This window comes from Watersipora subatra, chromosome 7, assembly GCF_963576615.1.
Source record: "Watersipora subatra chromosome 7, tzWatSuba1.1, whole genome shotgun sequence".
NCBI classification, from domain to species: Eukaryota; Metazoa; Bryozoa; class Gymnolaemata; order Cheilostomatida; family Watersiporidae; genus Watersipora; species Watersipora subatra.
Window position 1 is genome coordinate 21,491,043 of NC_088714.1, and position 14,008 is coordinate 21,505,050.

Below are 14,008 nucleotides of genomic sequence, written 5' to 3' on the forward strand. Positions count from 1 at the left end.
CCCGACATATCTTCGTCGATGCCATCGGTACGTCGACAAATGGCGATGTAGTGTGAGCCAGACATGAGTAAAATCTTACACGAACAAGATGAGTGACAGGAGTTGTCTATGCAATCAGTAATAAACTATTCGTAAGGCGACGGCCTACCGCTGGTCAGTAGGCTTCAAACTGATTGCTGTAAGCAAATAAAAGGTTGACCAGGGTTGCTATTTTCACAGTTCATTACCCACTGCGCAACCAAGGATGTTCTAAAGCAGAGTAATGTTTTTACTATCTACGTCACGTGCTGCCTCCTACACAGGATTATGGGTAAATTTGCGCTGAAGTACTTAACTCTTCCACTACCATATTAATTAATTTACCATAATAAAAAACATTGGTAAAACCTAATATTGCACGATGGCACACGTAAGTTGTTATAGCCTTTAAAGGACAATGTCTATGATAAGGATTTTGATACTAAATTAATCAGAATAAAACTACATCAGCTGATGCTATAAAAACCAATCTACAAATATGTAGCAGGAGCTCAACCTTTCGTTCTTTCCCTCTACTACCGCGAGTAACAACTTGAGCATGCTCCTAGTAGGAAGAGCTATCACTATTACTAAGGGCTTCAGCATCATTATTGTTGTTAGAAACATTCAAACTCACTAGTGCTATTACTAAATAGAGAATTATCATTGATTTTTGAAGCCTCAGTAGCTGGAATGTGTCTGATGCCTCTGGTCATTGCGAAGCCGAAATTGAGATAGAATTTTAATATTTTTGCAAACTTAACTTCACTCAGAATGCGGTAAACAAGTTTTACAATGGCTCTACATAGCTAACAGATTGTTTCCTTATGTTTAAGTTTAGACATGATAGGATAATTACCTAATTAGTACCAATTATAAACAATATCTACGAAGCCTGCTAAAGCAGCACCAAGCAGCTCTCGGCCCATGCGATACAATGAGTTAACTTTTCATTCCAACATTGTATTATATTAGTTAAAATATTGCTAGCTCAATAGCCATCATAGTGAGTTTCTACTGAAGTCAGTCACACATCCAGTAATTTGAAACACTTTGCCTTTGTAGATGAGTAAACTGGCTGATTGGAAGGAAGAAATCTTCGGCTACAACTATCTTAATTGTAAAACCTCTAATTGAACGCCATGGCGTTCGATTTTTTAACCCTTATCTATAGTGGCGGTCTATTGGAGACGGCGTTTAAATAGAGGTTTTATGGTAATTGTAAAAACTGTCTTATAAACAAAGGGCACTATCGGATACAGTAACATATACCTGGGGGTTTGCCTGACTAAACATAAAAATATCACGGAATGTCTACGGCATTCGTTTAGTCTCAAATGTTTCCATAAACTTACAAATATCTTCCATAAGCCGCTTTTAGCGATATGCGGTCGACATAATACTTAGTCTATCAACAACTTACTCCATCAACGACACTACTTACACCATGGACGAATCCAATTAAACGGAACAATTTCGTTAACATGGCCTAAAAAAATAAAATACAAAGATCTCGAGCTACCTCATTTCACTAGAGATTACTAGATTAAATTACGGTGTGTCATCATGTACCCTAACAAAGGCAGAGACTACATGTAGAGGCTACAGCGTTTGTCTTAAAACTGCAGGGAAGGTTTACTCGATTAAAATCCGCTTTTATTTTCCAACATGGAGTGATGACTCACTCCCTGGAGCACTCCAATCTGAGTCACACTCAAGCAGTTCGTGTAACAATCGTTCGTGTTACTCGTAATAAAAAGGATAGACTGACTGTACTTATAAGAACATGATTCATACTATTTTTAAACTCACTTCAAGCTTCTCAGGGTAACTAATACCAATGTCTAAAAGTGGGAGTGAGGAAAGCATGGGTCGGCATACCCGGACCTTTAGGCCTGATATGGCCTAGACAATCCAGTCCCCGGTCCAACGGCTCCTGGGTGATTTTAACTGCATCCGGCCTTACTGAACTGTAGCAGGTTTCGCAGAAACAATTGCGCCAAAAGCATGAGTTGAAAAAATTGAAACCCAGGCAACTTGCCGATATTTTCTTGTCTTAGTTTTGTTCTTGCATCACCCTCGTTGATTTCAGTTTCACTTGTCAGTGTCCATTATTATTTGGTACAGGCATCCATTGCTATCATGTCTGTACCAAGAGCATGATAGGAATGGATGTTTGAAGATGAAATTTTGGAAGAGCAAACTGTAACCTCAGCTCACAGATGAGTCCCTAAATGACATTCTGTTGCTGAACGCTTTGTCAGTCAATCCTAATGTAGTTTCCATCTCAAAAAACATGTTTCCAATTGATCATGCCGATATTTTAATAGACTTATCTTTTCTCTGAAACCGCTCTTTATTCGCTCTAGTGCGCCTTCTTGACTCTTCGAAATGACCTGGCACCTTCACTATCTGACATAATGTTTGCTATGTAATGTTTTTTTAGAAACATATCAACTCGGTGAGTAGACATTTGAGGGCATATAAAACATTTAATCAACTGAGCATATCAATACTATATTTATAGTCCAAAGATATAAAAGATTACATCTATAGGCAGTCAAAAAAGAAGAGGAAGCTAAACACATTTACCCAAATGAAAATAAATCATCTACCCAAGGAATATAATCTATCAACAAAATTAATATACCTGTAAATCAGAGATGAAAAAAATTAAAGCAGCAGTCAAAACATGCAGAAAATCAAATTGTACTTAGCTTGAGTTTCACAATGGTATAATATACACAGTTTCTTAAATTGGCTCAAAGTCCACACTAAAACGGTGAGAATGTACTGACAGTCCTGACCGAGGTTCGGTTTCCTCCCTGGGAGTCGTGTCATTTTAAAATCAGACCTTAAGACTCGTAACAAAGGACTTATGTATTGTGCCTATCAGCTTCATAGTTGAGTAAGATAGCGTGTAAGGAGGCCATGCATATATTGATTAGGATGTGGAGCTGAGATGAGAGATAGCTCGAGGGTGTCATGAATATGCATATGTTATTAGTATGAAATAGATTCGTGTTAGTGCTCTATATGACTGCAGCCTGTAGCCCATTCAATCTCACTGAAATTTATTGGTACCAGATAACATAGGTTTGCGATCCTAAATCAACTTGTAGAAAACGCCACAGTAAAAAGAACCACAAAACAACCAATAAGAGTTCCTTTCGCAATTCAACAGTAGTTTTTGTTTATTACAGGATATCAAAAGCTTAAACAGCAAACCTTGGTCTTACACCTCCCGCATTTCAGTTTATATCTATGCTTTAGGTTCCCTTTGTGTAGTTTAGCATATCTATATCTCATGAGACATGAACTCATACTCAGATTCAATTTAACACAAATGCATAAACAAAATTAAAAACATAACGGGTGATTACATAACAAAAACATAACCTTAACTTCTGTGATACAGGAATGAGCAGAACAAAGTTGAAACGGGTCTAAGGCAAACTTAAAACATAGGTGTCTAGGGGTTATTTGTTTGAGATATAGATATGGTATTTGAATTCTAATCACATTACGGTAGCTTTTGGCTTGATTGCCTTGCCTTGATACATGTAGTAGGTACAGTGGACATTGAGCACTCAATACATTGCTTGCCGATACATCAGTAAAACTCATATCCAACATCTTCAAACACAGTTAATTTATATGATAACCGAGGTGTTTGGTACGTGGGAATGATGTTTTATTCTACGATCAATAGAATAATCCCCATGTCGATCGCGGTGAGTGGCATGCAGCAGATAACTCCAAGTTTACCGAAAAACTGACTGCTTAACACGCTTCCCCGTTCAATGTTATTTAGATAATTATTTATCACTCGTAACCTTCTGGGTACGAATAGGGAATGCAAGAGTTGTGTGCTCTCTGACTTTATGTCAAACAGCTCAGGGGGTTCAGACATGGTGTTGACCCATAGTATGCATAGATGGCAGTGAGCAGACAAGTTGCATAGGCATCTATCATGGCATAGTAAACAAAAAAACAACTCAAAAACCACATTGCACCAACAATTAGATTGACCGATGAGAATTGACCTCAATCAGTGAAGGTCGTGACTTCCTTGCTACATGTATAGTTATCATCATTAAAGATTTGCCAGTGTATTAAATATCTAGTAAGAGTCATCAACATTCTGTGATGGCAATAGTATTTGTCCAAATACTTCAATTGCTATATTTCCGCTTCAAGCAACTAAAGAATTATCCCAATAGGTTACCTGAACAGTTTTGATTGACTACAGAAACCTTGACATATCTGTTACAGAGAAGAATGTATTTGACCTTCTGTAAATGGTTGATTAAGTTTAGTCCTGTTTTAGGTGTTCGAAAGCGAATTTCAAACAAAAACATCTCACGCTTTTCATGACTGAAATAGAATCATAATTCCACATCTTGGTCATCAACTCATTTGATCTACAAGAAATACCGTCGGTCGGCGTATACTGCGCTGATAAATTGCCTTTTCATAAAGGTATTTGATGCAGGTTTATTTCAACACAATGCTTTGTAAACCTGTGGACTGCATATTGGCTATTATGTAAATGATGTCTTTCATCATTGTGTGTGTCCATGGCTCATGCTAGTCAGCTAGTACATCAGTCATCATCTACTGAACGCTCATCTGGTTTTCCTAATAGCAAGCATTCGATTTAGATTTATAGGCCATGCATAGTGCTAATAAGGGTCAGGAGGTGTATATGATTGTAGGGGTGTTATCATTCCTAGTACCATGTAATGGAGAAACAGATTTACAACGCAATGTGCAAGTCAAGAAATATGGGGTGATGCTTGGCAGGGCAATATGGGTTTATTACCAAGAAGCACGCACTTATATCGACGCTGCGCTTGTATGTACTTTATCAAAAGCATCATACATTGCCAAAGTGTTTTATTTCGTTTATACTCTGAGGGGAGTGAGGTATTTTATAAGTAGATAACGTTCCTAAAGGATTGCAAATTTTCATATAGATCTTCAGTTAGTCTAATGCATTGCTTTACGTAGGTAATGTTAGACTGGAAAAAAAACTATTTTTAAACTCGTTTGACCATGTTTTTTAATTTTATATACTACACGAAACTACTTACATGCTTAAAAAGTTAATCATGAACTACTACATCGGAGACAGAAAGGTGCAGAACGGGTGCAGACAGGCACCCGGGAGCTAATATAAATTAAACTATGTTTGTATTGTAAAGCTTCAACAAGTTCAACAACTCGGATTGAGAACATGGAACACCTGAGGCTATAAGGCTCCATATCTTGGAGCGATTACTCATTCAGTAAGCAGATATTTTCAGCTATATCCGTATTTTAATCGATTAAACAGTACTTGCAGCGCAAATACAAGTCTGTCCATGTTACAAAAATACCAATACTTTTACCGCAGCATCTTATCAATATTAATATAAACTACTATCTTACCGACAATGATGGAAATACTCGACGGGTTATCTGTTTTAAGATATGTACCAAGTTTTAAGATATGTACAAAGTTTTAAGATATGTACAAAGTTTTAAGATATGTACAAAGTTTTAAGATATGTACAAAGTTTTAAGATATGTACAAAGTTTTAAGATATGTACCAAGTCTTAAGATATGTACCAAGTTTTAAGATATGTACCAAGTTTTAAGATATGTACAAAGTTTTAAGATATGTACCAAGTTTTAAGATATGTACCAAGTTTTAAGATATGTACAAAGTTTTAAGATATGTACCAAGTTTTAAGATATGTACCAAACTTTTCGATACCAAAGTAGGCCGTAATTAGTGTCTACAGAAAGGTGCAAATATCCACACAAAGTGTGACTTCAAATCTACAGTTGTACATTCACGGAGTCAGGGAGTCAGCTGTGTAGTAGTGGCATAAGGCAGCTTTTGTTTTTTTGTATTACAAAAACCTAGAAACTCATAAAAGGCGCCTACACACGTGTGATGCGATGACTACTGAAGACTCGTGAGCTAGTCCGTCGGTATAGCGCTTTGCGGTAAAGTGCTGTTGTTGGCTTAGACTAGACCCTTGTAGAAGTACACTGAGTGAAATGATAACCTGTCAACACTATTCAGGCCAGACCAGTAGCTTTCAGCATTCCTTCTGACAGCTGCTTTTGAAGCCTGTTTGACAATCACGCCAAAATGGATTCATAGTTTTAAAAACTTTATAGTCAGAGTATGAATGTGTCACTGCTGAAGGATTGTCAAGTTAGAACACGAGTCAAGATTATTGACGGTAAACGGGTATCATGAATTTACTGAGTACTGGCATAAAGCCTCTAATGGAATGCCACCATTATTTGAACGTCACCTCCATTTCAGCCCCATTACATGAATAGTTGAAAAATAAAGCGCCACCCTTTATTGACCTTCGACATTCTTTGATCTTTATGAGCCCATAATTAAAAGTGATCAGAAAAAAAGTGGCCACAAAATAGTACTAATAATGACTCGGATACATCAATAACAATTAGTTCTTTCGTCGTTACTGTTCGTATCGAAATCCATTTTCCAGCTCCAAAGCTTACCATCTTTTTTATTAAAACTTTGAAAGCCCTACCGTAGAAATGATGAATAACTGTATCAGACTAATAGTAGTACCATGTTTAACGCAGTCTGGATACTTAAAAATATATGAAAAACAGTTTACATTTACGATGGTTTATGAACAACTAGTTTCACGCTAAAAGTTAATCTTAATGCGCATACGGCTAACATTGTATCATTTGTGTGGAATGCAAGGCGTAAAGGTTTTGCTCCACTTGAAAATTGTTTAAACGCTAATATCGACTAGTTCGGCAGTTCAGAAAAATGTGTAAGTCAGAAGACATGGTGGAAGGTATTGGACAACCAAAAGATGTACGTTCCATTGAAAGCAACAACCAAAACACAACTGGCCGAGCAAATGATGCAAATGTTAGTTTCAAAAATCTTAATTTTTGTTTCGGAAATCTTAATTTTTGTTTTTTTATGTATTATAAATGTGGTTCGTTTATGTCACTTGTTCTTGCATATCTGTTTGTAGCATTTTATAGATTAATATTACATAACTTGTAAATTTGCAGATTTATAGCATCTGATTTAATAACATCCTTGCGATTATCTTAGCTCAGCTTACAATGGATTACCGCTCATAACTCCACTTCTATTGCACATAAAAAGCCAGTTTTGGCTGCAAACTGTAGAAAACATATCAATGAGTGCAATGAGCTTTTATGCAACATTGGTAAATATAAAATAAAAATATGTCTTCAAATTTAGAAAGAAATAAAAATTGAAAGCTCCGGCAAATTGCACAGAAAGGTACAGTCTATAATATCATCGCCGGTTAACTGAAAGCAATAGATATCAACTGGTATATATATTTCTCGGTTTCTTAATGCATATTTATATAGAGATCTTTGACAAGCTAAGAGGTAAGTGAGCAGATTTATTGGATCTAAAAGGGATAATGTCACTCCATCCGAAGGAAAGTGCAAAATATAGGCGACATTCGCTTCGTCAAAATATCTTCCCAAATTTCTGATGGTCTATTTGAGAAATACAAGCAAGCCTCTATTTGAACCCCCCTTATAGGAAAAGGTTCAACAATTGAGCGCTATGGCGTTCAAATAAAGGTTTTACGGTATCTTTGAGCTTTTAAATCCCAAACTCAAGCGATAACTACCATATCTCTTCTACGATTGTGAGGTGTACACATATAGTAGCAGAATTCCTCATGTGTATCGGTGAGTCGCACAAAATGGGCAGAGATATTTTAAAGAGTATGGCCACCCAGACGAGACTGATGTTTTGCTTTGTCCTAGCTTTCACTGGTGATTTGTCCTCAAGTGAACTAGGCATGGCGGAGACATGACTGCAGTCAGCCAAAACCTGAATCGCTTTGTCTGAAGTATTCTCATTTGATAAAACACTATCCTTTAACGTCAGCACAACAGACGAAACTGCCTTGCCTACTAAAACCTAAAGGGGACCAAAGCATCTCAAAACCAATTGCAGTTCACAAGACACTAGCGGCTCAGTGGCCAGTCACTCGACCAGCGTATAACCAAGTGGGGTCTACGTCTGACCTTTGTACCTGTGAATCGATTCATGAGAAAGTACAAAAATAATATTCAAAGGCAAATTAGCCCGAGCGCACATACCGAAAGGAAGCAGGTACATGTCTGCTGACTAACAATAGAACAGCGAGGAGAGTGTTATGTAAATAGATTGTGGTTCGTAGTTGCTGTAGAAGTTCCTAGCTAAATACAACGCTGTGCCAAGTAAACAACTGGATATATTATGAGAGCTCTCTGGGGGTCAGTGATTGATGTCCTCCTAGAATGTAGTCCTGTCTAAGGCAATCAAATTAACAGATGTTGGCCTGTTACAGCTCCCAATTCTCGCTGTAAGTTTTGCCTGTTGCATTCGGGTGAGGGTGGGATGCATATCATTTCATATCAAGTTAGATTGCAGCTAAGAATTTGCGTAAAGCGCAGAAGCCAACCTAGTAAACATGTCAAGGTTTGAATATTATGAATTTAATCAACACTGGAATATCATGATCAGTCTTTTTGGTGCCAGATTCCACACATTAACGTTATATATATATAAATTCAGAATAGAAACTTTTCAACACATAAATTACATACACCACATAAATAGGCCTTAGAACAGGTGCTGCTGAGATTGGCCGGCTAGTAACAAACGTACCGCTATAGGATTACGGAATAAAACATAGTTTACAAGCCTTTTGTTCTATGCGTTGAACAGGAGGGTATGAAAACAACAGAGCATATTGTGAAGTCTGTCTATTAGATGGCCAACTGCAGACAAGGTGAACCAAGTATGTGACTTATTAGATATCATCTATCAGATCCGCCGTACGCTTCAGACTCGCCCCACAACTACAGACACTTATCGTGAGGATATCGCAGTTTAAAGGCATTCACCCAACTATCACAATCAGGCTATTTGCTTAAAAAATGCTTGAGACAATACCCATAACCATGATAGACAAGAGAGATTAACCACAGCGGGTACACTCCTTTAGTCACTCTAGTGTAAACGTGAAGAGCCAATCCAAGGAACTATCCTTATCAAGAAATTGAAATATGCAAAATCAACCGTTTTAAATGCCAAGGATGTTGAAACGCGACCAATAAAAAGTGTGATCGTCGGTACTTGCGGCAGCACATGCAGTACTTTGACAGACCTAAATTTTTACTATCATAAAAGTCGTGTCTGTCCATCTGAAGTGACGCTAAGGGTGTAAGAAAAAAATGCACTGAACGGGAATCAAACCAGTCTTTTGGATCCCCAGTCAAGCATGCTACCATCTGCACACTTGACCACCTTGCAGTGCTGTGGACTTGTGCAGATACTTATCACACATGATGATCTCTCATGGTACACGGGCTTGCCAATTTACTAGTATAATAGATGAAGACATTCCTGAACTACTCCCTTAGCTACTATCGAGTGACTAACTTAAATAGCTTAGAAATAAACCTGCCAGGAGACACTAACAGAAAACTTTACCTACTAAGTGTTTGTATTTCACTTTATTTTAGACATGAACAATGTTCTGCCGCATTTTCTTGGCAACATAAACCTTTTTGCGTAAGAAAACGTCAAAAACATGAATCGTGAACCCTAAACCAAGTGAAAGTAATAAGGAAAATGAAAAAAGTTGTCGATACAAACAAATAATAGCACGGTCACTGTACAGTTATTTATTTAAAAAGTTGAGCTCAGATTTTTTCCTTTTTGAAAGAAAACACTAAACTAACTTTTTAATTAAGTGCCAAAAGGGTGAGTTTGGGACGATCTTAGAATGAATTAGACTATTTATATATTTTCTTCGCTCCATAGGTATAAGGTAAAACATAAGGTAAAATACCTATAAAATAAACATTCTCGAAACGGACCATTTACGTTGTAGTAGAGTCTGCTAAAGCTATTTCCTAAAGGCAGTCCAAGACTTATGAAAGGATTAGTGGCATTCTGACTGTCTTTGTAAATGTATAGACAGCAAGGATGAATATCCGTGATGAGTGCATTTACTAACAACTAGCTAGAATCAGCATTATACTACCTTACACTCCCAAACTTGCAATTCTCTAGTAAACACTTCATACCATTTTAATGATTGTGTCAGCTGAGGACTACAATTTCACCTCGTGTTATAACGCCTACAACATACCTCGTTTCATAATTTGCATGCAATCAAATAGACAGCTACAGTGCATTGGATGGAAAGGAAGTGAGCGTTCAGCTACTAGCATTTCTGCCCTTGTATTGAAGATAGTGAACGAAACCCAATCCTATCAGATTGTGTGTTTATTGTTCAGCTTATGAAATAGGTTTGACAACAAAAACACACCTGGCCGAAGGACTTGCCTATATTAGCCACTACCTCAAAAAGATAATACAAAAAAAATGCTACACTAAATGTGTCCGCTAAAGTGCCTTATAGTATTGGTACATCCAGAGTTGGTACAACCTCTACATGAGATTAGATCTCTTCAATATTTTCGTTGATTGAGAACACTATGGAGCAATTCTCCATTGTTGAAAACTGCTGGTACCACTGATGAGCTTTAATAATATCATTTTTATAGATTACATAAAAATATTTTGTCAGAAGATTTTGTATCTAACATTAATATATCTAATAATTACTCATGGTACAACAAGAGAATGTAAGCGAGTGGATATTGTTAAGTTCTCCGCTTGGTACACTTTTATGTTTTGTGTACAGTTTTGCGAGAGATCGTTTTGAATATTCGGAAGAGAGAACATTTGAAACTTGATTATTCAATTTAAAGCCCAACCGAAAGTCACTAAAAACTCAACACTTCCAAATATACCACAAAACACATGTATTTCCAGAATTGGGCAGCATATTTGTGTGATCTCAGTAGAAATTCAAAAAATTGACATTTCTGCTAAGGTTAAATTAGATAAATTAAACTAACATTAGAAAATTGTCAGCAGTAGCTACAAATAAAACAGCTTGATAGCAAATGTGACATAATAAATCTTAGAATTAGGTCAAACATTACCTACTTGTTGAGACATATAAAATAAGTCAAATCTATTAAAAAAGCACTAACCTTCCATTGACAACTTTATTGTTCCAGTGTAGGAGTGTCAGGGCAAACCGAGAATTGCACTCTGTATATGCCAGAGCTATGAGAGGAATTAGAGAGAAGATACTGAGATTCATGAGCTTCATCATGTTGTGTATTAATCCACGCAGTAATCTACAGACTCATTTTTGTGTCTATAAGAACAGAGCAGAACCAAACCAATTTTTGTGGAAGAGCAGGTACTACTAAAATAATCTATAAATAATAAAAATAGCTACTAAGCATTAGCTTCTGTTTTGAAATAGAGCTTGCATTATTTATTTTTTATCTCAGCTACCACAAAAAATTAATGCTGTGGTTACTTGACTGATACCTGACAAAATGTTTAAAATATCACTTATCATGCCATGCGGTAGGAAGGAACTTTCAGTTTACTACACGGGAACATGTAGTTAACATCTATGGTACTGGTAGTTCTGTGTTAAAATACAACTCATGAAATGTGATATCACGTAATGTAAAAACAAAAACACATTATTTATATTCTGAGAAAAGAAGAAATACAAACTTTGTATGTACTCGGAATATTAAAAAGGTAGAAAAAACCCTGCAACATAAAATAGGCAATCTTTAAGGCAATAATTCATTTGACCCTACTTTGAAAAAAGCTGCCAATGTAGAATGATCGATAATGTTGACAATTTTTTGAACCCAAACAAAGGTCCTGCAGACTGAACCAAAGGTTTACTCTGCTTGTCTGAACCAGGTACTGGTCCAGGATACCTGAACCAGGCACTGGTCCAGGCATCCTGGAATAAATTGGAACAAATATGGCAACAAAAACTTAGATGGAACCTCTAAGTGACCAAAGGAAGGTCCTTCAAAAGCTAAATCATAATGCAGATATTATAGTGGCGTAGATCACATTCTGTAATATTTGGCTTTATCAAAATATGGCCAAGCCACCTACTCAAAAAGTTATACCACTTATAGGCTAGCAGATTTACAGAAATGTTATACCTAGTGTTACTGTTACGGCAGTTATCAATCACTGTGCTATGTAAAAATAATAATAACGATATACTAAATAGAACACATTAGATATATATCTAGTGTTCTACGTTATATAGTATGTTGCATGACAATGCAGAAATTATTGTATGAATACAAGCTTTATTGAATACAGCAAACCATAGCAAGCACATACTGCACAATGTTTAGATGCATAAAAGTTAACAAAAGAATATTTAATTATTCTTAAATACTTAATTTAAGAATAATTAAGACAAATATAGAGCAGGTTTAATACATGTTGATTACAAAGCGATAATTTGTGATATACAGATATTAACTAAGCTCAATTGCATTTTGTTACCAATCATGTGCAACTACTGCGAATCTTTCTCATCTATTATGCTGATTCTGCGCTAACTCAGCGTCCATAGATTTCTCCGAGCTCACATGGAGTGTGCTTCAAAACTAGTAGATATTGGCTGACGAAGTGTGTTAAACATGATGTTTTCATAGAGTTAAGCCCTACAGACCTAGCCTGCCCATGTCTTGCAATAAGTCTAGGGATGGAGTAAAAGCATCTATAGCATTGCATCTAATCGGTGTATTGGAAATCTTTGACAAAGATAACAGCTTGTAGTTCGACATTTCACTAGCAACTTTTTTTTCAGGGTTACGTTTTCTTGATTATTCAGTATCAGTAAAATTAGTACCTGCAGATATGCCATCGAATATATTATGCAGGCTTCAATAAAAGGGTAAAAATATAATGAATAATGAAAATAACCAGTATACTCATAAAAATTATTTATATAAATGAGTGAAATTTATCCCAAATTGTCCACATCACCGAACTTTATATACCGGTCTCGAGAGGAAACTATATTGTGGTATGCAGGGTAGTTCGTCGGCTACGAGCAGTGGTGCTGCTTTGGTTCACAAAAACCAAAAAAGTGATCTTTAAATGTGATTAAATAATTAAAATTAGTACATTCTATATACCAGGTCAGTCACAATGTGTTTGGGTGCATGATTCATCATAGCATACAGATTAATGAATACAACAGCCAGATCTCAATCTTTGTTTTAGTAAGTAAATTTTGCATTAGTTTTAACTTTAAAAATATGTAATTGAAATTATATAGAGTATTGACAAACTGACAAGCGTACACTTACTGAATGAACGATTTCATAAAGGACGCCAAATTTGACCTATAGTAATTTATATATGAACGACGTACTTAATGCTTCAACTAGTATGCTATCATTTGCCACTGCTGTGATTTGACTTTCCAGCATATTTAAAGCATGTTGTAGGAAGGCTTACTTTTGCTATTACCGTGTAACAAAAATTACGGTAAGTCAATATATTGCAAAAACACTCATGCCACAAATAATATATCAACACTTTTTTTACAAAATAACACTAATATTAACATTCAACATTACATATATTAAAACGCCTTTTACGAACACCTTTTCCCGAGTTTATGGATAAGATATCGGTTGCATAAAATAAAAACTTTATAACAGCCTATGGCCGCGATTCCGTGTCCCATGGAATTTTCGCGTTAAATGTTTACGATATGCGTGATATTAGAATGCGTGCCTTGACGACCTCCGAATGGCGGGCAAGTGATTGAACACCGGTCCAAAATAGCAAAACGCTGACTCAATTAAATGAGCCGGTCCAAAGTCGAGCTACGGAATGTGTTTATCGCAATCATTCGTCATATGAAAATCTTTCCGTATCCACTTCATTCGTTTTTATTATTTGACTAATTACTAACGCGTTTCTAAACAACATGCCCGCTAGATTACTCGTCTTCAGTTTTGATCGACTGGGCAAATAAGCTTTTAAAACGACACAGACGCATTGAATTGTTCAGTGTAATCCTC

General features: G+C 36.3%; 1 protein-coding gene across 2 annotated transcripts in view; it reads right to left on the bottom strand.

Annotated features, from left to right (window-relative positions):
• The window catches only part of LOC137399213 (uncharacterized), a 75,541-nt gene extending 64,254 nt beyond the window's left edge, over positions 1 to 11,287 (bottom strand). For both annotated transcript variants that reach the window (XM_068085224.1, XM_068085223.1), the window contains exon 1: positions 11,123 to 11,287. In XM_068085224.1, coding sequence (XP_067941325.1) covers positions 11,123 to 11,247 — 125 coding nt within the window. In that variant the 5' untranslated portion in view covers positions 11,248 to 11,287. The remainder of the gene's footprint in view (positions 1 to 11,122) is intronic.
• Positions 11,288 to 14,008: the final 2,721 nt, after the last annotated feature.